Source organism: Haliotis asinina, chromosome 13 (assembly GCF_037392515.1).
Source record: "Haliotis asinina isolate JCU_RB_2024 chromosome 13, JCU_Hal_asi_v2, whole genome shotgun sequence".
Lineage (NCBI taxonomy): Eukaryota > Metazoa > Mollusca > Gastropoda > Lepetellida > Haliotidae > Haliotis > Haliotis asinina.
This window is the reverse complement of record NC_090292.1, coordinates 5,941,041-5,966,722: the sequence shown is the minus strand read 5'-3', so window position 1 is coordinate 5,966,722 and position 25,682 is coordinate 5,941,041. Positions and strand designations below refer to the sequence as shown.

At 42.8% G+C, this 25,682-nt stretch overlaps 2 protein-coding genes across 3 annotated transcripts; one reads left to right on the top strand and one right to left on the bottom strand.

Annotated features, from left to right (window-relative positions):
- Positions 1–2,844: 2,844 nt before the first annotated feature.
- Positions 2,845–8,911, top strand: LOC137259843 (cytochrome c oxidase subunit 7C, mitochondrial-like). Of its 2 annotated transcripts, none has more exons than XM_067797469.1 (3): positions 2,845–3,056; positions 6,822–6,979; positions 8,757–8,911. In XM_067797469.1, the coding sequence occupies exons 1-2, from the start codon at positions 2,937–2,939 to the stop codon at positions 6,936–6,938; spliced, it is 237 nt and encodes a 78-aa protein (XP_067653570.1). In that variant the 5' UTR covers positions 2,845–2,936; the 3' UTR covers positions 6,939–6,979; positions 8,757–8,911. The 2 variants fall into 2 exon arrangements, with proteins under 2 accessions (XP_067653570.1, XP_067653569.1); XM_067797468.1 differs by having other exon boundaries at positions 2,853–3,056; positions 6,822–6,984.
- A 2,228-nt stretch (positions 8,912–11,139) lies between these two features.
- On the bottom strand, positions 11,140–20,255 carry LOC137259731 (uncharacterized). Its single transcript, XM_067797331.1, has 2 exons — positions 20,125–20,255; positions 11,140–13,798 (listed from the first exon to the last, which is right to left on the bottom strand). Exon 2 carries the CDS (start codon positions 13,793–13,795, stop codon positions 13,538–13,540), a length of 258 nt encoding a protein of 85 aa, XP_067653432.1. The 5' UTR covers positions 13,796–13,798; positions 20,125–20,255; the 3' UTR covers positions 11,140–13,537.
- Positions 20,256–25,682: the final 5,427 nt, after the last annotated feature.

Here is a 25,682-nt window from a genome sequence, read left to right as displayed (position 1 = left end):
TACAAGATTCAAGATTATTTTCGATTCATATTCTCACTTATATGGATTATAATTATGACTTTGTAACAATGTCTCAAAATCACTATCAATGTCTCCCTTGCTATTTTGTTTTGACACGCTATAGATAGAAGGTCGACGCTTCGGTAATGAACTAATACGTTAAGCCAGACACGGCACGACACGACCAGAACATGCATCCGAACATAACAAATCAGACACATTGTAACGTCCCTCCTCGTCTAGATGTCTAAAGTATCGTCAGCTATTTTACTGTGGCCAGGATTGATAAAAATGAATGTAAGTCTCCTGCTGGGAAATATTCTAAGGTTTCAATTTACACATTTGACCACTCTCCCCTTACGCTCAAGTTAAGGCAAAAAACTCGACCTCAATATGCTGCAATCAGTCAATGTCTTGGCCCCCTAAGTGATTGTATTTGTTTAATACTAAATGAGTTTGCTGTATATAGATTTTACCATGCGGTTTTCACTGTCATTATAGTTTACTGTAGCGGTGACATATTACATGTACTTTTTATAACAGATATTTTAATTGCCTAGCCTTGTTGCTGCCGAGATCTGTATTACCGCATCTTGTTTCTTTCGTCAAATATCATAGGAGTGTGATTTTAGTTCTAATATGAATTCACTCTGTGATAATGAATTTGTTTCTGACCATTACAAATGTTATCATATCATTTTATGCAAGTTTTCCATTACTCAATGTTTTTACTTTATTTTACTCAGTGTTATATTAAGCACTGTCACGTTTTCCACGCAAAGGCGTCAAGTACATTCACTCTTTTCCGTCAGTATATTCCAAAGAAGTTTCTTTTTGGCACAGTTCCTTTCACCCATCATATTTTTTTACTGCATAACCATTAAGCTCAGTTATTTTGTTTCCGTTAGTAATTATTGGAGAGGATGAAATGTGAACCAGCTGATGGCCCTCTTGCCTGACGCTGGCCAGTATATTGCAGCATGTCAGGCATGTTTACACTTTATCTCAATTTAGGGACGGATTTGCTGCCACATTTCAGTCCGCTGACGGCTCGCTAAGGAGACGATTAATCCAAGTCTGGGAGATGTAGATACTGTCCGGATGCTCGAGATGAATGAAGGCTGCGTTTCGGCGACGTGGTTAGAATGGAAACCAGGAACCAGAAAGACGAGACGTTCGTGATACTGGGTTTTGTTTCTGTTCAATGGGAAGTCGAATTCTGTGGCAAGTCTCTAAGCAAAGATCTGATGTCAGATATCCTCTTCTGGGTGACAAGTTTATCATCGTCAGTATTAGAACAGATGCGACTATGCTTGATAATTAAGCATAGCGATATTTCGTGATTCCGTTTCGTATGGCGATCACAAAAATGCAGTATGTAACACACAATCACAACAATATGGAGCACTTCTTACTGCATGGGCTGCTCCCATTTCGACTCCGTTATTTCTTATCTTTATATTTCTTTTTATCTGGATCTTTACAGATTTATGGAATGAATGTTTAAACAGAGTTGGTGAAAATAATACAAATTTTGAATTTATTGTACATAAACAAACAAAGGGGAAGAGATCAAAGCACGAACTTGAAGAATGAAGTTGTAACAAAGTTATAAACTTTTGAAATACATTGTATAATTGAAGCAGTACTATGTTACAGTATGTATATCCTCTGGGTGAGCTAGTAATAAGTGAGCGAATTGAGTTGAGTTGAGTTTTACGTCGCACTCAGCAATATTCCAGCTATATGGCGGCGGTCTGTAAATAATCGAGTCTGGACCAGACAATCCAGTGACCAACAACTTGAGCATCGATCTACGCAACTGGGAACCGATGACATGTGTCAACCAGGTCAGCGAGCCTGACCACCCGATCCCGTTAGTCGCTTAACCTTTGGTGATGTATTAAGTGGAAATAAAATGGTTTCTGTTGGGGTCTAAGGTACGAGGTGTTTCGGCTACTATTATTGGCCCTGATTATGGTTTAAACGCATACTTTCTGTTGTTCGTCTTGCCAAAGACACCCATTCTGTTCCACATGGGTAGAATAAGTGAATCTATTTTCGGGCGTCCCCGCAGGGATGTTACTCCAATATTGCTTACAAGCTGTGAGAAATACGACTCATCCACTCCCGCTGTATGTTTGACTTGACGTTTGGATGAGAGTGTTTTATTCTTGTTAAATGGAGTCTAGCTATTACTGCTTTAACACTGCTACTACGGTCGCCAGGTGCCCCATATGTCACTACCTGACACAGATCATAAAGATACAGGGTAGTGTGATCAGCAAACCATGTCGTGAGAGGATACTAATGGGATCGTTGACTGTTTTGATGTATGTCATCGCATGTTGATTATGGAGACTCGATCGTTTACGAATCGGAGTCATATGGCTGGAGTATTGCTGAGTGCTGGGTTAAAGTAAACTCGCTCACTAACTCACTAGAACGTGAGTTCTATGGCATTTATTATTAATACGAATGACGGTTAAATGTAGCTATTAACTTGCACAGACAATGTACACACGATGATTAAGTAGTGTTGTACTCGTCTTTGGGAATCTGGTGAGATGACTTGCACCTTTACTCAGTGGGTCACAGTAAACCAAATTAATGGAGTCACGTGCGTGGAATATACTATGTACCCGACAGAAGGCGCTTAAATTCCGCCACACCTGGCCCAAAAACTTGACTAATTAATGCACCTCTAGCTTCCCGATGAACCAGTACAGGACATTTTACAGATACACATTTCCCCCTCCCCTTATATACACGTCAGATCACCAGTCACACTTCCCCCAAATAACATGGGACCCTGTCTTCTCCAAACTGCAAGTTGTAAAGGTCGTGAGTGAGCTTTACTCGGATGTTCCCAGATAAAACACGGTGTTGGTTGTGTACGCCACAACGCACAGCTCCGCTTCATACCCACACACACAATGGCTAGTGTCGGACGCCTGGCTCTCTCCCGTCTCTCCACCCTTGGGGTGAAACGGAACATTTCCACCACCGTCGTCAGACGGTCCCAGGCTTGGCAACAAGAGGGGGTCCCCGGAGCTGTAAGTCTTGGTGTCTTTATTGAAAAATATGAACTATTTGTTGAACGTTTTCTAATGTATTTTCAACTGTCCCAACACTTTCGCTTGTAATGTCCCTGACCTTAAAATATTCGTAATGTTATTAATGTAGTTTATTATTAAATCAACATTATCAGTCGATTTTCAGTTTAATCCTCTGTGTTTCGCGTATCAATAATCTATATCACCTTGCCAGGCGTCCTTGCTGTGCTTGAAGGGCAGGGCATTATCGCCATATTCAACTACCATTATTTATATATTCCACATCTATGCTTATTGCCGTATTCATTTCTGAAAATATACATCAGAGTTTTGCATATCCACAACCGAGATCTTACTTGAAGTGATCGCTAATCCGGACTTACAAGTGCATCGAGTATAATGTCCCACTTCAAGTCAGCCATGTTGGGTTTGAAAATATTGTCTGGATGAGTTATAAAATTCCATGTTAAATTTGCTACTGTGGTGTTGTACATGGTATGAGTTCCTGGACCCCTTTGTATGCTTCCAGTACACTTTGCTGTGGGTAGAGCGGGACGTGGGTAAGGGAGACTCTCGCAATGCATACCCCCATCGATCGATGACCTAATCAGGTGCCAATACGCGGTGTAATTTCCTGATCGATGTCGGTCTACCTCGGTATACACTGAAACACACAGTCGTTCAAACACAGAGCATTCCGTACTTTTTTAAATCCGCAGCCAGCACAATGCGAGTTTATTCCGCCTTAACCTTCTCTATTCTTAGTCTCAATGATAAACGACTTCATACGAGCCCTGGTTTCAAGGAGCCAGCTGGATGTTCGTAGATGTTTAACTGAAAATCGCCATGTTCCAATTAACAATTTGGTTTTGTTTATATAAATGCTGTTCATTAATGTATTTTTTTATTCATTTGCAAGCTAATGTTATTCCTGTTTCGCTATTACGCTATAGAACGGGATGCCTGTATTGTAGAGATCCGTGTCCTCTGTAGTACACCCACCTTCCTCTGTTCAGATAAACGCTGTGTCCGTCACGTACACACCCTCACTATAAAGCGGAGAGTTGTCTCCCTTTCCTTCACTATTGTCTACAATCGTCATCACTTCCTTTTGTGTTATATATAGTGTAATACAACTCCAAAAATAAACACACATCAAGTACACAGCTGAATTACACTTCCGAGTTGCAGTACGTAAGGGAGATATTTAACCCTCTTAAACTTTTTGCTTTGAAGGTTTTTAGTTATAGATCGACTGACATTTGTCTGTACATCAGCCACTCCTCTCCTTTCCCAGTGCACTCCTGTCCCCATATGGTGTGAGTCTGTTATGTAACCCCTCCGTATTTCATCGCTGTCTGTAAAGGTTACTGCGGTATGTGTGCGTTGAGAAGATATACTGTATACTGTTTTTGTATTGCGTGAGTATGTTTTACAGAGTGAAGGAGTTCATCTTTTAGCAACATTACAGCAATATCACTGTGGGGGACAGCAGAAAAGGGGTTCACAAACTGCATCCATGTATGCACGGGCGACCTGTTACACTCACCTGGCACTGCCTTATTCACGGCGGACTGATTCTAATTCCCCCTTAATTCTGATATTTGTATCGTATCCATACCCGTTTTCTACCAGTTCGAACTGCAACTCGTCTTTCCCAAACTCAAGGTTAAAGAATAAATAGAACAAAACAAAACAAAACAAAACAAAACAAAACAAAACAAAACAAAACAAAACAAAACAAAAACAAAACAAAACAAAATAAAAACAATCAACAAATAAATACAAACAAACAAACACCACCACTACCACCACAACCACCACCAACAACAACAAAACACAGTACGTTCTTTCGCCCCAAGAGTATTTTTTAACATAGCGGGTCTCATGTTGTGGCATATTCATGCCTTATCTAAAAATATTCTCAAGTTGACCGAGTTATATGTTCCAGTTGTCCCCTTAGAGACCCTCCTTAGTCGATCTAAATGTATGTAAATATCACTCAGGTGTTCGTACCTAGGTCGTTGTGACCCTCAAGGTGAGGGGGGCCACCTGTAGGCATCAGGTGACTTCCTGTACAAAGGACGCGTAATCTAGCATTGATGTGTGTAGAAACAGGAATAACATGCTCCCGCTTGCTTGGGATCAGAGAAATTCATTCAGTCAGTCAGTGGAGGGCAGACTTTATTGCATTTTGACGTCATTCGGGGGGATCTTTCTCTGTGTATTCTGGGCATGTTGGCTATAAAGATAGAATTTCACTCTGGTGCAATAAAATGCAACATACAGAAAGTGTAACCGAATAAACGCGAAAGGTTGTATACAAACACAACGGCGATATCTGTTATAACGCATGGGACTATGAATAATAGATCTAAAAATCAATAGTTGATATTTGGTGCATGGAGCATGGCGATGGGCATGGTTGACAGAATATAGCTCAAACATTTATCTGGCAGCTAAGTACCAATCGCCTGGGTTGTGACGTGACTACTCAATACCATTGTCCCAGACCACACTGTAACCACCAAATACCAGTCTCTCAGACCACACTGTGAACACTCAAATCCAGTCTCTCAGACCACACTGTGAACACTCAAATCCAGTCTCCCAGACCACACTGTGACCACTCAATACCAGTCTCTCAGACAACACTGTGACCACTCAACACCAGTCTCTCAGACAACACTGTGACCACTCAGTACCAGTCTCCCAGACCGCACTGTGACCCTTCAGTACCAGTCTCCCAGACCAGACTGTGACCACTCGATACGACTCACCTAGACCACACTGTGACCACTCAGTACCAGTCTCCCAGACCACACTGTGACCACTCAAATCCAGTCTCCCAGACCACACTTTGACCACTCAGTACCAGTCTCCCAGACCACACTGTGACCACTCAAATCCAGTCTCCCAGACCACACTACGACCACTCGATACGACTCACCAAGACCACACTTTGACCACTCAGTACCAGTCTCCCAGACCACACTGTGAACACTCACTACCAGTCTCCCAGACCACACTGCGACCTCTCAAATCCAGTCTCGCAGACCACACAGTGACCACTCAATACCAGTCCCCCAGACCACATCGTGACCTCTCAAATCCAGTCTACCAGACCACACTGTGACCACTCAATACCAGTCTCCCAGACCACACTGTGACCACTGAAATCCAGTCTCTCAGACCACAATGTGACCACTCAAATCCAGTCTCTTAGACAGTCTACCAGAACACGATGTGAGTGCACAAACCTGATCCAGTAGTAGCCGACATGGAACACATGTAAAATGTAGTACCAGGGATATAATGCATCACCCTTGGCCATGACGAATGGCCACTTTGAATCTTCGGGGCTTCATTACATTTACATGTCGGCCGTGATTTCGCTTTGATCTTTATTCTCCTTGATCTTGTGAAGTAGATTTTTATGATTTCAACTTGCTGAGGCTGTTAATTGCTGTGTCCGCGATGGGAGAGGGAGCGGGTATCTGGAATTTGATTCAATACTGAATGATATGGGAACCACATTCATGCTAGTCCATGACGAAAAACTTCCCCGAGCATGCTATTCTCTGCTCTGACTCTGACAGTGAGTCCATTATCCCCTTGATTCGAAGTTTGTGATCGGATCCCACTAGGAAGCTCTGCATGATATAATTAAAAACAGAAGAGAAAAAAAAAACATTCGAATTTATTTATTTATTTTTTTTTGAAAAAATAAGCCAAGGTTGCCAATATTTTTCTCGTTTGTTTCAGAATCTTCCCTTCAGCATCAAGAACCGCTACAAGCTCACTCTGTACTTTGTCCTGTTTTTCGGGTCAGCCTTCAACCTGCCCTTCATCCTTGTTAGACACCAGATACTCAAGAAGTAACTGGACACCGGGTGTGCGGGATGTAGGCGGGCTGTCTTTAGGTGAGGTAAGATATGACGCTGTTCAGTTCAGTACTAAGTTACACGTCGTACAACAAGTAAAGCAGATACTGATATCTTATGGATAGTTTACGCTAAGAGTAAAGCATAACATATTCATGTTCTTAAACTTACGTCTAAAGTCTTTTAAAACTTTTAATTGATTGTTGTTTCACGAGGCGCTCAGCAATATTGCAGCAACATGACGCCGGTCTATCAATAATCAAATCTGGACCAGACAATCCAGTGACAATATGAACGTTGATCTACAGAATGGAATATACGATAACATGTTAACCCAAGTCCACGAGCCTGAACGCCCGATCCCGTTAGTGCCTTTTTACAAGAAGCACTGGTTACTGAAGATGAATTTTAACATGAATCTTGACAGAGTCTTAAGCTAGACCTTGTCCTTTGTTATTTTGAATGAACAAAACTCTCATTTTTTGTCTAGACGGGAGAACGGTACGAAACAGAAAATACTGAATTTTGGGACTGCACTACGGTTTATCGAACCGAAGGCAAAATACTGCGGTTCTACCAATACCGCGATTAGCTCTTTCATCCCTAATATCTGCTATCCTTAAGACTTGGTTAGGAGGGTGTACTTCAAGGAACAGTCTGTTTTGTAACAATATTTCAGAAGATAGATCCGCCTTTGACTCACATGCCTACACGTGGATGTTCTGAGACGAATATAATTGATAATGTTAAATACTGTAAAATATTTTCTTCTTACCTAACTTAATTCCTCAAATACAGGGACTTTACTCTACAATTATAGATGGTAATTTTCTACGTTCAGCTGTTATATTATCAAACTATATTTTTCTGTTTCTCTGTACTATATGGTGGGTCGGTGGCCTGTATACTGAACTAACTTCTACTCTCTACTGAGCACCAGCTTAATACTACAGTTGTTGTGTAGTTTCTTACATAACGAAAACAGGTGACAGAATTCACACGCGGTATTCCCACTTACAGTACGAGATAGCGAATGGCAAATGTCCCTCTGTCCAGCTGACTGACCACCTGACCCCAAACTATAAAAATGAATACATATTTCGGAAACCTTCCATTCTTCCCAAATGTGGGTTATTTGTGTAATAAAGGCATTTCAGAATGTGAAAATAAAACTGTAAATTGTTGTACCGGCAAAATGTTCTGAAGCGTCGTAAAATCTCTACTCCTTCGAGGAAGTACTCCGTGATGTCACAATTTTGTCGTTTTGTTAAATGATATATATGTATACTACTAGAAACGTAGAAAGGTATACGTCGACATGAACATAGGTGTTCATATATTCTTCTCCACGGTTATTCGCTTACTCTTTACTGGTTTGTGGGTAAACACCTGTAACAGTAAACACCTGTAACAGTAAACACCTGTAACAGTAAACACCTGTAACAGTAAAACTATCTGTCGCTAATAATGTCGGATGAACTACATGTGTCTCATTCTGATAGTGAGATTGATATCTTATAGTGTGATACCCGTATATCTGTGTATTCATAGCTTTCGGCGCCAACTTCTACTCCTCAGGGGTTACACTCAGTCATATGGCCATATTTGCGAATTCGTAGTGGCTGAGGAGGTTAGATCGTTGACAGTGTGTTGTCGATAAGGTAATTTGTCACTTAGAATGTGGGCCGGGATGGGTGGGTGGGTGTGGGCTTTGGAGGGGTTGTTCCAACCACAGTTATACCATCATGATGGTTCTCTTTCAATCGATCCAAGTCAAAGAATTCTTGAAGTATCATGCTTTATGTTTCTGTTTCAGTGTATGCGTGCTGTATGAGTGTAGCCACCTGATACTCTGAACTCCACACAGTTTTCCGACACCGAATGCGACACCCATAGCTGCATCCACGTTTCTGTCCGAAGCTTATGTTACTGGGCGGGATTGAGTCGGAATAAACTGTGCTGGAACCGAAACTAAGCATTGTGTTTCTGTTCTTTCGTCACCAAGGAAAGCATACTTACCACAAATCAAAAGCTCTTTCCGCAGCGGTTTTCCTGTATTACTTATTACGTCTAATGACAGAGGCATGTGGTGCAAGGAACTGAAGGTGAACTCTAAGGATTAGACGTCCTTGTCTTGGAGGAATAAAACTGAAAAATGGAAATACAGCACATGGAAATCGGGTTTGACCAAAACTCTCGAACGCAGATAAGCTGAACACAGTCACCAAAACACTGAAAACTAAGGTCCACAACACACCCATGAGACCCGTATATCACCATGTCATTCCTGTTCCGTTTTTAGCCAACAAGGTGTTCATTTCACATTGACCCAGCAACTGAGTCAAGTACCTTTTGCACTTCTCAGGTAAGGGGTGTAATATGATGGATAATTGTTGAAATATTTTTAACGAAGGCGTCTTCATAGTGATAACATTTGAACACGTACAGTCTGCATTTGTGCTCTAGTGGTGATTGCCATGCTTCAAAGCAGCATGAGAGTTGTCTCCCTTGAACTGCCATTCATGACACAAACTCTCTCCGTTATGATCATGAGTCATCTGATCAATAGCGTGTTTAATGAGAGTGAACACGCGAAAACACAACCAGCCGGTCTATCAAAGGGAGACAACTGCACTTTACTCAGTTAAGACACGTCACAATCGATTGAGGTGCAGGCTATTGTAAAATCCTTCTATGCCACTCGACACAGAAACCCACAGTTTACCCTGCTTCAGGCCATGGTCCCCAGAACACACTTAACTCTTTGAGTTTTCTCAGGTAATAAGTAGGAAAGGATTGGGAAAAGACACAAAGAACAACAAATGAGGCAATTTTATCTAAACAACGATTTTCGTTTTTGCGAACATGACACTTGTACCGCCATAGTTGGGCAGGGAAACCAGTCGTCCAACACACGGTAATTCACAGTGCAGAGTTGTGTCCTTTGGACACGCCAGAACAATCTAGTCCTGTTTCGAATTCCGGATTTTGTGTCTTGGCATGTAATAGCCATGCCCTTGATTTTCTCCCAAGAGATAAACGTTTGGACCGATACATCTATTTACTGTAATATGATCATCAATTATAACATGTAACAATGTTTCGTCCACACAAAAGCGGATGGTGCTCTCTATACGATCAACAATATCACCTACATAGGTAACCAACAGAGGAGGTCCTACAACGGAACCTTGGGGCATGCCAGCTTCCCCGAATTTGATATCTCAGCTGTAGCCATGTATCTTCAAACTTAATCCCTCTTGTAGAGTTGATATCATTTCTTGATCAACAAAAGCAATCCCTACGAGGCAGGGGGCACTAATTAGGCCTGTTCTATTCCAGCCATGGGTGTTGTCTTAATCAGCTGCAGTCCCCCTCAGTAGTGTCTAAGACATGGGTGTCTACGTTGTGGGAGATAATGGCGTAGTGGTTAGAGCGTCCGCCATGACAGTGGAAGGGTGCGGGTTCGAATCCCGGCCCCGTCACTCAAAAAATGGTACTTGTTGGTCATAGCCTGGTTCTTGGCATCAAAGCGTACAACAAGGAGTGGTTGGCTCGGATTAGTATAACGTGTCTCAGTGATTCATTCATGCTTCAACCGCGGCATGGTATCACAGTGAGACGGTTCTGTAAAACCAACTTAAATCTGGGCTTGTACAAACAGACACAGAGAGACACACACATGCATGTGGTTATATATTCTTTAGTACCACATTACACCACATTTCACCACACCTCACCTCACCTATGAAGCTGACTGGCTGTGCTATAAACGGAGAGCTCACTCACTCATTCATTCTACAGAGTCAACGAAAGGTCGAGCCAAATAAACTAGATCTAACTGTGAAAAATCAGGCGATACACTGACATGTAAGGAAACTAATTAACTCACTCACTGACTCACTCAACAGTGATAATGGCATAATTTTGCTAAATTGACCAGATTGAAATGCGACAAATCTGACCCTCGCTGCACGAGTTAGATCAAGACTGTGTTAGCTGCTCCAAAATGCACGCGGCAGAATATTGATTAGAACAGCTTGCATATATGAAACGTGATTCACATCATCGATCACATGTAAAATTGATCTGTTCTCCATTAGCTGAGTCAGGTGTTTCATCAGAACTTGAATTTCAAATTTTCAAGCCCTAGTCAGATCAGCTGAAAACCTTTTTTTACCATTGACTAGAAGACAATATTTAGGAAGTATTTATTTATTACCGTTTACAAGAATAATAACACAGTAGTTTACATTTTGGGTAGTACAAAACCATATCTGTATCGTAATTTACGTTGAATATATTAACAATTTCTCATGTATGATTAGAATGAGATATATGTTAATGGTATACATAATGACAGTAGGCAGTTAGCACCGTTAACGTTGATGGGGATAACACTGGGGGTAGGTGGTCAAGCACCTCAAACACGATCACATCGACCATTGAGGACTGACCACTTAATATCAATAGATGGTTGCTAGGACTATAATTGGGAACTGCATGTTTAAACAACGCTTTTGAACATCGACCAAGCTCATAAGATTTAACCCCACATCGTTACACAATCACTTTGACCATTTAGGATTGACCACGCAATATCAACAATTGGTCGTTAGAGCTAAAGTGAGTGAGTGAGTTTGGTTTTACGCCGCTTGTAGAAATATTCCGAGCAATATCAAACCAGAAATGATCTTCACACATTGTACCCACGTGGGGAATCGAACCTCATCTTCGGCGTGACAAGCGAACGCTTTAATCCTGAGGCTACCCTATCGCCCGTAATATGAACAGATGGTTGTTAGAGCTATAATTGGGAACTGAACCTGTACAAAACGCGTCGGCACACCTAGAGGTACCCATCAACGAGGCACATAATGTTTATACCCACATCGTTATACCCACAGAATATGCAGGAAGTTTGTTTTTTTTCTAGGAGCCACGAGTATTGTCATCCATTTAAATAACTCTGTCACGTACCCCAACCCCAACCCAAATATTTCTACGTTTACATATTTCTAAAATTAAAACCGCCAACACAAACCACCTTTCCAGTATCTTGACCCCAACAGTAATTAACGGTTGTTTGTGTAACTCTTTTGTTTAACTTCAGACGTTGGCGATACACCATCGTCCCTCCCCGCCTGCATACTATTTCGCTGTGTCCTTGGATAGCATGATATCATACCTTTACCAAATCGTATCACATTACACTAGAACAGTTTGGCACATTGACTCAGCGTTCAGAGTGAGAAACGTTCCTCTCGGCAATGTTGTAATCGTGATGGACATAATGAGCAACTATTCAAGACCCGGGGTACACGTGCAGGCCACAAACCTAGTCACCGACCATGGGCAGACGCACCTGTCCTTCGCCCATTCCCAGCTAAAGAAGCTCGGACATAGATTTCTACTGGGTCCCCCCCACCCCCCACTAGGAATTCTGTGCTCTAACATAATGTAAACAACGTACTTAGTCTAGCTTTAAATGAAAGATGACTGATCAGGGAAATTTCGCTTAGATCTTATATTCTCATCTAACTACTCTACAACATCAGAACCTAGTTTGACGAAGGGTTTATCTGTTTTCTGTCGTCATTATCATTTAGGACGCATTGACTGTCATAATATGGATTCAGCCAGTCGAAACACACTAGTGTACGAGAGAATCTGTGGGGCGCTTCTAATTAGAAGTGGGGAGATATCTGAAATGGAAGACATGGAAACGAATGGAGTCGCGTAGCACCATGGACGGTGTGTTCAACTGACTGGACACCAGAGGGTGATACATCAGTTAATTTTACACCACTTGCCTGCGTATCCACGTGGGACATATAGTCAGAGATACACCGATGACGCTCAGAGAAGCGGCGAGCAATATACCTATTAGCAAAAGAAAGCATACACTCTGTTTTATAATGTTTACAATGATACAGAAAAGAAATGATTACTCGACTGTGTTGTGGTGTTTTTGACTCGGGATCAGGCTGTGTTCAGGATCATAAGTTATCCGGTAACGTTTTGATAACGGTTGAGCTCAAGTTTCCAAGTGGATACTTTCTTTTGTCAGGGAGTTTGCATCTGAAGGTGATGGGGCCATGTGAGGAGTAAGATGGCCATGTTAGGAAATATCATTGAGATCAAAAGATGTTGCAGGAAGGTGTACAAGGCGTTAAGTAGCACGGCTGCTTTCAAACTGGGGCTGACATGCTGCAAAGAGTTGCAAAAATCGTAGATGTGAACTTTCCGATCTTACATTATTACAAGACAGGGCATGTAAGTGCTGAGGGCACTTCTTAATCACCTCGACTTGGGGGCTTGATATATGACCCTATAGGAAAGTTTCACTTAAAGGAATAAATAAGTTTATTTTATACGTAACAACGAGTGTATAAGACAATGCAAATATACAAATTAATGTTCTCATGGGCACTAGGAGATTAGACATGATTAAACATGTCCCTCCAATGAACATTTGGACGTCTTCTGTAAAATGTCCTGGGAAAACAGTAAAGATGTCGAGACACACAAAATACAAAGGCCGATGTATATCTGGAAGACAAAGTTGATGACGTTGACGATGTTGCTGATGGTGATCTAAGAGCACATGGGTTTCATGTTGATCATGTTCTCGGCACATGTGAGGGGAAGCTGCACCAGACGTAGAATGGCGTCACACGCATCCTTGATGGGACTGATGCAGGCGCCGAAGGGAAGGAGTAAGACATACAGCCACGCGATGAAGAAGCCGATTGGCCAGCCTAGGAATATCAGGACGAGAAACCACAGTATTGCCCAGATGATTCCAGCGCCACCGCGACCTTGACCTTCTCCTTGACCTTCACCGAGACCCATTTTCTGTGGATAAAAAATGTTTCCACTTAAATTGCATCATCATAAAGCGGTTGTGTTACCAAGAGACCAATGCCTAGTCTTTGTTTTGAATATATACTGGACAAAATAAGTCAGGGATAATGTTACTTTTATGATTGATATTTTATTAGTGAATCAATGAATAAATAGATCATTATTCATAGTTCATTTTTTTACAAATATTCCTAACTATTTTTTGTCCAGTGTATATGATTTTGAAAGTCGAGGCTAAACTAACCCATATAAATTGAAAAGGAGCTCCGGTGAAATCAGAGATTCAGAACCTAAGGAAATCTAGACTTGATTCATTTAAGGCTTTAACCTTGAAGAGAGGGCTTGGCGGTAAGGGATATATTGTGGTTCAAGCACTGTGAGACAAACTATGTTACTATGGGAACACGCTCGCCAAGCAACTTAAAAACATAATACAACATCACTGTCTTTACACTTATGAATAAAAGCATATAAATGTACACAAACTACAATGCAGATGCAAACCACACCTAAATCCAACGTACAAACATTTCAAGTTTCATTTCAAGTGGTAATAAACTTTAAGAAAAACGTTCCCAGACTGAAACAGCCACCCGCCCACTGCAAACTTTGATATCTGTATGATCAACATACCGTTCGGACAACAATTTCTCATGTAATTAAGTTTCCGTCGTCATGACACCCTTTTTGCTGAGAAATTAGCACACAAACAGAACACACAGGCAAATGAGCATTACGTTGCACTGTGGTATACACAGGTGCACAGGCGCACAGGCCTATTTGGACTAAACTGCAGAGATGCCGGATGGCATGCAAGGGTCAATGAGTTAACTTTAGTTTTACACCGCCTTTAGCAAATATCTAGCAACAACAAGGGGGACACCAGAAGTGGGTTTGACATATTTTTGGTTTACCTATGATGAGAGTCGGGCCTTCCGTGTGGCACTTTAACCACAAAGCTACCCTTCCGTCTGAAGGAATAAAGTGAACAACCAAAAAACAACAAAAAAAAAACAACAACCCCCCCCCCAAAAAAAAAAAAACCAAAAAAAAAACCAAACAAACAAAAAAAAAAAAAACCTACAGGACAAAAATGATGGAAACTAGCATTCTTAAAGCAACAACACTGAAACTACTACTAAATATTACACGTGCCACACATACACACACCGCTCGTGAGAAGATGTGTGACTGGTTCAGCGCTGTAGGCCAGTCAACACTGTTGTGGATCAGCAGTACGGAGGTAGATTGCGTACAGTAATTCTGGTCACAGGTGCATGTGATCGAGCACGGATCGTCTCTAACGGTGTAATATTACACGCCTAGGAGTGAGTGAACCAGGCTTTACGCCGCACTCAACATTATTCCAGCAATGTGGCGGCGGTTTGTAAATAATCCAGATAATCCTGGACCAGATAATCCCGTGACCAGCTTCATGAGCATCGTTCTACACAACTGGGATACGATGACTTGTGCCAGCCAAGCAAGTCTGACCATCCGATCCCGTTAGTCGCCTCTTACGACAAGCATGGGCTGGTGAAGTTAAATTCTAACCCGGATTTTCACGGGTACATCCACATATAGTAAGTGGTTAGTCTATGAGTGTATGGATCCCCTGACATATACGTTATCACGAGAAACTTGAAACGATCGTGCGAAAATATACCACTTGAGGATGTGGGATTCGAACTCCGATGCACAAATCCTGGCACGGAGAACTAACTCAGTCCTGAACGGCCTGCAATCACTTTTAAAGCGCCCATCCACCCACCCACCCACTCACTCGCCCACTCACTGACAACGTTACCGAGATATGTCCCCGAACGTGTTGTAAGGTAAGGTAACGTGACGACACGTCTCCGCCTACGTCGACCTTTCTGCATCCTCAAAGTCTTTAACAAATGTAAACCTATATATCACAATACACTGTCTTTGAATATGCCAGCTCAGCAGCCGTCATTGTCGAGGTATCAACAGGCCCATTTACTAACAGCTGGAGTTTCATGCAGGCATGCATGCCTGAGTACCCAAGTATCCCCTCGCACGCTATACATCCTCACAGTGTGAGTAGGTGATGGTATGACAGGTATGTGACGATGGGTCAGGTATAGAGGCACATACAGGAAGACTTCAGGTATGTGACCATGGTTCAGGTATAGAGTGAGTGAGTGAGTTTAGTTTCAGTTTCAATATTCCAGCTGTATGGCGACGGTCTGTAAATAATCGAGTCTGGACTAAACAATCCAGTGATCTCAGGTGTGTGTCGTGACGATATGATCCGTTTCTTATGAGATAGGACTGGGTACTTGTTCTGTCATCAAGCACGCTTCTTTTATAAAATTAAAACATTTACTCGTTTACTCAGATCAAGGATTCCAGTGAAAATGGAATCTATTTCTGATATGTGTGACATAGGTATATCACAGTACATGTCTAGTGCTGAGTCTAACACAACTACAGCTGCAGCTGATCAAAACTCTTCCTATGAATGATGACTAGGCAAGGCACTGCCTACTACAAATGACAGACCCTCAATCCCTCGTTAGTCGCATCTACATTTATGGGTTGATGGAGACGAGTTCATGCGACAACACTCATTTATCTGGGTATGTAAGACAAGGTCAGTTCAACAATGCAGTGAGTGTTATCACAGTACAACATAACACCTCTATCAATGACCTAGGTCAACCGACTGCCCCCACCCATAGCTCCCGTAACGCCAGGATAAGATAGTCATTGCATTCCTGAGTGTGACGGTACTGTCATCCCACCCAGTCATCTCAGCATGAAAAACTCACTTTAACCTTCAGATACAAGAGTTTACATTCACACAGTCTATAGTCATAGTAAAATTGTCAGTATGACACCTCGCTACCTTTGACAACTCGCTTTGTCCTGACACCTCGCTAATCCTGACTAGCCTTGACACAACACTAGTCTTGACATCAGGCTAGTCGTGACACAGCACTACGTCCTGACACTACGCTAGTCTTGACACAACGCTAGTCTTGCCCCAACCTTACTCTTGACACCAGGCTAGTCTTAACGCAACACTACTCTTGATACAAGGCCAATTTTGACACAGCACTAGTGTTGACACCAGGCTAATACTGTCATCTCTCTAGTCTTGACAGTACGCAAGTATCGACACCGGGCTATTCTTGACACTACACTCGTCTTGGCGCCTCTCTAGTATTGCAGTCTCGCTAATTTCGGTATTGTAATAACAAAACATTACTTTCGCATTTCAAGTATCACTTTCCGGCATGTTCACTCAAGCGAATGTGAAAGGAATACATTATCCCCATTTTCGATACTAACGTACATGATATATTCGCTCTTTAATTATATATGAATATCTTCATGGGTCGGAACTCTACAAAAAGCTGTCCTGTGTATGTAGGTGATAGAAATCACCATCTGTTTACCGAATCTTACCTGCTGACGTTTATCTCTGATTATATCCAAAAACTAACACCGGTGGTCTTTCCTATACGGGTATACTACCTCCTCCACTGTGTGCAGCAACAGGGTGGTATGTGTAGATGTGTTGGAACGACGCTCGTGACAGCAGTATGTCACATGATATTGTCAGTCATACGCCCTCGCTTATATAATATTACCCAGACGATGTGCCGCAGAGTGTTGGGACCAGCTATTTATAGACGACAACGAGGCCTCGTGTGATATGTGAGTGTGTATGCGGAAGCGCAGTTTGGACAGGCAGCCTCGTGCTTTCAAGCCATGTGTGAGTGAGTGGGTGGTCGGGTTTTGTGAGTGGCGTGATTGAGTTTTGTGACTGAGAAAGTGAGTGAGTTTGTTTTGGTGGGTAGGTGAACGAGTGCGTCTTGGTTTGCCTCGGTTTTTGCAGTAGATCATGGCGGGGGACACAGGGCTTCACGCACTGGGCCTCACACATTGTATCGCCGTCGTCGTCATCATCGTCATCGCCACAGTTAGCAGCAGCAGCAGCAGCATGTCGCGTGGATCAATAGGTAATGATAATATCGAATTATTCTCCTGTTGATTCAACCCTTCAATTCGAGTTGACGCTATGTCAGGACAGTCCCATTACCGCTGCAAGTCATAAGGTTCAGCACTTTGGAAGAACTACCAACACGTGTATGATGTACATACAATCATGGAAATTTTATACGCAAGGCAAAAAGGTTATGTTTTCAGTATCGATCGGTACAAATAATACACATCGCTGAATGTAATTGTGAATTGTATCGAATCACATGTTCGAGTTTAGTATATTGCATTTTTGAGTGAGCGTGTTTAGTTTTATGCTGCACTCAGCAGTATTCCAACTATATTGCGACGGTTTGTAAATAATCGACTCTGGACCAGAAAATTCAGTGATCAACAACATGAGCATCGATCTGCTCAGTTGAGATACGATATGTGTCATCCAGATCAGAGATCTTGACCACCCGATCCCTTTGGTAACCTCTTACGACAAGCACGGGTAGCTGAAGATCAGTTCTAACCCAAATCTTGACGGGTTTTAGTTTTCATTTTACACTGGAAAATACCTGGGATGGATTAGGAACCGCACTCCGATCATCACGTGGAGGTGCCAACACTTTTTACCATAAGACTACCCCAGAGGTTCGCTGGGAAGGTAGGTGGTGCACTGTAAATAAATAAGTCAAGTTGATGGTAAAGGCGATGTCCAACATTTCCCGACCACATACCAACGAAGAAACGGCTCCTATGATATTATTTGAGACTGACTGCCGAAAAAACGTGATATACGATCGTGTATTAGGAACAGATTTCGCTGATGCCTTCTTGTGGAAGGTCACCAGCTGAGGTCATCGTGCCTGGATTGTATTACGAGTCAAAGGGCATCACCATAGCAACAGCGAAGCTTGCTAGCACGTGTCTGTATGTATAGTTCTCGACGATTATCAATCTTTACCACGAGGGTTGCGAAACTAGAGACTGTCCTGTATGTTTCTCTGGACAGTTTGAACTGGCAGCAGAATTGTGTTTTAAGGAGCTGGACTTTAGAACTGTGAAAGTCCCACGGATTATGTTAGAGCAGTTCACATGACCTTAATTCGTGGTATAGTCGTTTTGAGCAACGGTACTCAGGGACCGCTTTAAAGAGGGGAGGCTGAGTGAGGTTAAAGGGGAAGTGGGAGGTGGAGAGGGGTCAAGGGGTCTTAAGTGGAGTCATGCGTGCTGTTAAGAGCGTTGATTTGTGACAGGGTTATGCCTGTAGCCGTTCCTTGTGATTTATGAGTTATCCCTTGAACAGATCCCTTCATTTGTACAGAAATACATGATGATTTAGCATAAGATAGACGAAGTAAACATTACACGGACAGTTACAATTATTATGGGAAAGTGAGCGGGACATGTCTGTAACATTATGTGTAGAACACGAATTCTTGACATCCTCCAAAGTACAGCTTCCGTGTAAAGCGAACTACGATTGCTTTTGTCATATTAACTGCTGAAGTGAGGAACAGAGACGAAAGAACCTATATTTTTGTTCCATGTGTCAGTGAACGACGTTACGTTCTTATCGAAGACTTACTCACAGACGTCTAGTGCATGAACATATCAGAAATATATGCGGAATTTACAGTGTGAATGAATGTGATTTCATGCCGCTTTGGGCAACAATATCGTCAAGAAAGACGAAAGAATCGAACCAATCCTTTTTGATAAACGAATTTTGTACCCGATGCACCGTCGTTCTGTATAATGTACCAGCTTTCACGAGTAAGCGGTACAGTTTTTAAGAAACACAGTTACAGCTTGATATTGATATTGAAATGTAAGTGCGGTGGGGTAGGCTAATGGTTAAAGCGTTCGCTCGTTACGCCGAAGACCTGGGTTCTGTTCCCCACATGGATTCAAATTCAGAAGCCCATATCTGGTGTCACCCCGCCGTCAGATTGTTGGAATAGTGCTAGAAGCGGCGTAAAACTGACCTCACTCACGATGCTGATATAGCCCGTCTGTATGAGTCAGTCATGTGTTACAGCGCGTGAAAATGATATGAGTGTGTTGATATGATTGATAAGGAGTGGAGAGCAACATTACACAGAACTAATATTGGATTCTTGGTATCAGGTGTTCATGGTTCAGGTGTATTGCGGGGAAAAGAGAAGACGGCCTTAGATACGCAAAGTATTGATGAAGATGATGAAGGGGATTAGTTGGGTGATCGGGGGAAGAGGGGTAGGCTGTAGTGACACTGGGTTCGTGAAGACGATGAAGGGCGTTACCCGAGTGATGATGGGGAAGGCGATAGGCGGTAGTGACGCAGGGTTGATGAAGACGATGAAGGGCGTTACCTGAGTGATGGTGAAGAAGGCGATAGGCTGTAGTGACACTGGGTTCGTGAAGACGATGAAGGGCGTTACCCGAGTGATGATGGGGAAGGCGATAGGCTGTAGTGACACAGGGTTGATGAAGACGATGAAGGGTGTTACCTGAGTGATGGTGAAGAAGGCGACAGGCTGTAGTGACACAGGGTTGATGAAGACGATGAAGGGTGTTACCTGAGTGATAAGGGGGATAGGTTGTAGTGACGCTCGGATGCTGCAAACAGGTGTGACGTATGAAATATTAGAAAGTATTGACGTGAAGGGGAGAAGGGGATCAATGGGAAGGTGAGAGCTGTAAGACGGAATCAAACATATTTCTGCATATTCGGTATGCTTGCATTGCATGAGGGGAGTAATTAAGTTGAATGGAGGGAGTTGGAAGATGGCCACAGGGTTGATGTACTAGATAAACACGTCATGTGCGTCGTGGATTGGGAGAGTAAAGGTGGAGCTCTATGGAGACTCAGATGCAACGCCGGAAACGGGAGGGGGCGGTGACCTTCGATTGACCTGACACAGTTTATAGAGTTTGTAACGACACCGGTGTTGACACAGCTACGGGAACAGGTACAAACACAGCAGCTCGCTGCGTGACGAGGATCAACACAGGCTTCCGTTATTCCGACTTACAACCTGAAGCTAAACACGCCACATGCGACTGCAACACTACACACTGAGAATCACACAACACTTGAAAACAGAACACACTTGCTGAAACACTTCATACTGACATCCACACTACACTTGAAGACAGTACACACTGATATCCTCAATACACCTGAACACAGCACACAGTAGCTGGAACACTACACACTGACGTCAAGACACTACACCTGAACATAGCACACACTAGATGGAACACTACACACTAGCTGGAACACTACACACTGACGTCAAAACACTACACCTGATCACAGCACACACTAGCTGGAACACTACACACTGACGTCCTGACACTACACCTGATCACAGCACACACTAGCTGGAACACTACACACTGACGTCCTGACACTACACCTGATCACAGCACACACTAGCTGGAACACTACACTGTGGAAAGCGAATCTCGAGTATATAACACAGCCTTTGTGATGTTAGAGGTTGTCGATCAAGATTTGCTGGTGGCTCTAATTTTGATGTTTATAGACAGCCGAGTTGTTGAAATAAGGTCAGAATTTGTAAACGTTTACGACCAAATGCTAATAAACTAATAATGTAAATATGTCTTGAATTGAAACATTTTAAAATATAGTTACATAAGCTGTAAGCAGCGTCGGTACAATATTTACACAGAAACGTAGAAAAAACCTGTATAAGTAAAGTGTCCCATCATGGCGTCTGTAGCACAGGTGGTTTCGTTTATGATCACAAATCGTTAATGATGATGTGTTCAGAGGCGGTAACACGTTGAAGTATTGAAGTTTACGTGTGTTCGCATTAAACTCTAAAATCGCAGAAACAAGACTTCAAAGACTACATATAACAACACAACTCCCCCTTATTGACTAAGAAACGTTTTCGTGTACATGTTCCACACCTCTTGAATCCGTACTCCTGTCTCACAGTCCCTTTCCTGACGGATAGACCTAGCTATTTGAGAGACGTAAAGTTGTCTTTCTTGTCTTTAAAATTTCTTTTTCGCAAATACGCTTCGAAATCCTCCACGACTCGCTGCAAAGCAGCGCTCGACGATACATTCCCGTGTACAAAAAACTGTTGCTATTTATAAGCTACATCAGTTCTATGGACTGCAGCAATGCAGGTTTCCAAATAGCTTGATATGTACTTACCTAATCAGCACACACAGGTAAACTCTAAGGCTGCATGCACACACGTGTATTAATCCAGGTGTTGCTGTCCACTCCGTTTGTTCGACAGTAATACGAACAGGTGTCCTCGGTCAGCGAGAGTCCCGCTTCCAGTATGATGGTTTCGCATCAACGTAGCAGGGAAACAGATTACTCAGCGCCTCGGCTCACAGATCTCACACACAGGACTGAGAGCTACGTCGAGGGTGAAGTAGGAGAGGGGGGTGAGGTAGGGGGCTGTATTTACGCTTGGCCGCGCCGAACCTGTGTTTCACTTCAGAAAGGCGCGGAGGATATAGATACGTTGTTACACCTGTCTATATGAAACATATACGGGTCGGGTGGGTTCTAGATGATCATTGGGAAAGAGGTCAGGAGAAGCTTGGATGTAAGGAACGTCGTTGCAATTGTTTGTACTCGTCCGGAGTAATACCGTTTATATAAAGCAGTTCAATCAAACAGTGCGTCAGCGTCTGAGTGCCGGGATTGTAATAAAAACATAGTTTTTTCCCATTGCTCTAAAAATGTAAGCAGACCGGAAATTGATAGTAAGGCAACTTATACCCATGGTAAGGACGGAATACATACACGTAGAAATGAAATACACGGACGTAGGACGTAGATACACGGACGTAGGACGGAGATACACGGACGTAGGACGGAGATACGTCCACGTAGGGTGGAGATACATGGACGTAGGATGGAGATACACGGACGTGGGACGGAGATACACGGACGTAGGATGGAGATACACGGACGTAGGACGGAGATACATGGACGTAGGATGAAGATACGTCCACGTAGGGTGGAGATACATGGACGTAGGATGGAGATACATGGACGTAGGACGGAGATACATGGACGTAGGACGGAGATACACGGACGTAGGATGGAGATACACGCAAGTAGGATGGAGATACACGGACATAGGACGGAGATACACGGACGTAGGATGAAGATACGTCCACGTAGGGTGGAGATACATGGACGTAGGATGGAGATACATGGACGTAGGACGGAGATACATGGACGTAGGACGGAGATACACGGACGTAGGATGGAGATACATGCAAGTAGGATGGAGATACACGGATGTAGGACGGAGATACATGGACGGAGATACGTCCACGTAGGACGGAGATACATGGACGTAGGACGGAGATACATGGACGTAGGACGGATATACACGGACGTAGGACGGAGATACATGGACGTAGGACGGAGATACACGGACGTAGGACGGAGATACGTCGACGTAGGGCGGAGATACACGGACGTAGGATGGAGATACGTCGACGTACGACGGAGATACATGGACGTAGGATGGAGATACGTGGTCGTAGGGTTGAGCTATATGTACGGCGATACATGGACATAGCGTGGAGGTAGATGGATGTCGGACATAGATCGAAAAAAAGGGAGATATGTGGGCGGAGATTAACGTTTGCCGAAGAAAGATGGAAGAAGGGCGGAGATAGAGGACGGACAAGTATGTATGGACTACTGCCCTGCACTACAACGAAACACGCATGTGGTCTCATTAGGCAAATGACTCATCTATCTTTAAAATTGCCTCTGTTGACCCATCAAAAAATGGGTACCCGGTGGGATATGGCAACTTTGGTTATCTAGGGCAATAATGCCCATCGTTGCAAAACTCGAAATTCAAAATGCTATAGTTAATAAAATACAAAGTTAATTATACGACAGTCACGACCCTTTCAGATCGCCTTATCGTTCAGTCAACTCCCCCTTTTCCGGTCTAACAGTAATGTGCGGTTTACGAATTATGCGTGCGCGAATTACGCGTTTGTCAGCAAGCGCACATTAAATCCCTAAATCATCATCATCATCATCATCATCATCGTCATCATCGTCATCATCATCATCATCGTCATCTCTTCTGTTAAACAGTTGCTTGGTAACGGATTCAGAACCTATAACGAAACTTTGCTCTCATTGTAATAAGTGAGTAAGTGAGTGAGTTTGGATCAGACAGTCTAGTGATCAACAGCATGGGCATCGATCTAGGCAACTAAGAATCGATGACTTGTCAACCAAGACATTGAGCCTGACCATCCGATCCCGTTAGTCGCCTCCTGCGACTAGCATGAGTTAATGAAGATCGTTTCTCACTCGGATCTGCACGGGTTGAAAGTAATAAAGAAATTATTCATCCATATATTGTTATCCTCCTTTTCAGCTCTAAATGTCTCTCAAAGAAATTGCTTTACACATGTAAACGATTTCTTATGGTGCGGATGCTGTTGGAGATACTTTACTGGTTAAGGCTCCCCTCCATGCCCCTTCAGACTACCATTCAAAACCCTGTCAAATGTTACACAATCTAGACTTAACCGAAGTTAAATTAGGCTAAGCATATGAAAACAATTCCACTAAGACTTACGACTGGCCTGAAAATGGCAGGGAGATGGAAGCAAACTGCATCTCCTTAACTGAAGAAGCAACGATTGTGGTACATGTGGTCTCACCTTAGGCAAGGGAGTTAATTCAAACTGCCTCTGTTCACCCAGCAGAAAATGGATCATAGGCGGCTGTGGTTATCCGGGGTAATAAAAATCAGGTTCTGATTACAGCTTGCACTAAGCAACTAGTCAGATGGATACTAGGCGCTATATAAGTGAACTATTATTGGGTCTATGCAAACCTGGTAGCTAGGCTTTATGTTTAACGTCGAACTCATCACTAACACAGCTGTATGGCGCTGATGTGTACATGTCTGGCAACACTGTCCAGTGATCAACAGCATGGACACCAGACTACACAACTGGAATACGATAAATGTCAACCAAATCAGTGTGCCTGACCACCCGAACTCGTTAGCCGCCTCTAACGACTGGCACGGGTTACTACGGCCGGCAATTTTAACTCGGATCTCCACAGGTCTTTCAAGTTTAATGTGAAACATATAAATAGTTATTGTACTTTTACTTGTTCAGTGTTTAAGGAAAACCCTTCCTGTAAACTATGTATAGATTATACCAATAATAAGAACGCAAGAAGCGCCATCATTTGCTACCAAGGAAACGTTCACAGCAAACCTACAGCTTTGAAATACCATATTTTATATCATTGCAGACGAATGCTTGTAATGTCATCTATCACTGCGTCATTAGAAGCAATGTACACACACAATTATTTTACGAAACAACCTTCAGACCACATATTTAGGCAGCTATATATTGTCATCTGTTTACCTAATGCTAACAGCAAAATTGTGTAGTTTATCATGGAGTTGTATGGAAAACATACCAGTACAAGGGCTTGTGACCCAAGGTTCCGAATAAACACTAACTTAAAAACAGTTTCGGATGTTGTTGACGCTCGATATGTCAACATGTCGACTTGAGAGTGTTTGCCTACATATATTGTATGTGTGCTTCACACACTGCCGAACTTGGACATTCCTGTAACAGGCGACCAGCAATAGATTACACACTCTGAGTTTAAAGTACAGGTTCTTGTATCTTACAATTATTTCTTTGACCGGGTTATTTCATCTTGCGTCTCTTTGAGATAGTTTGTCATTTGTCGTCAAGATCGTAAAGACATATAGACTCTAAATGCAACCCAAATGCTTGTAATAAATAATCTAGCACACCTACCGTAAAACTTTCAACATGAGCGATAGCAGAGTGATTATACCGTTCGCTCGTCACGCTGAAGACCCAGGTTCGATTATCGTCGGCGTAAAAT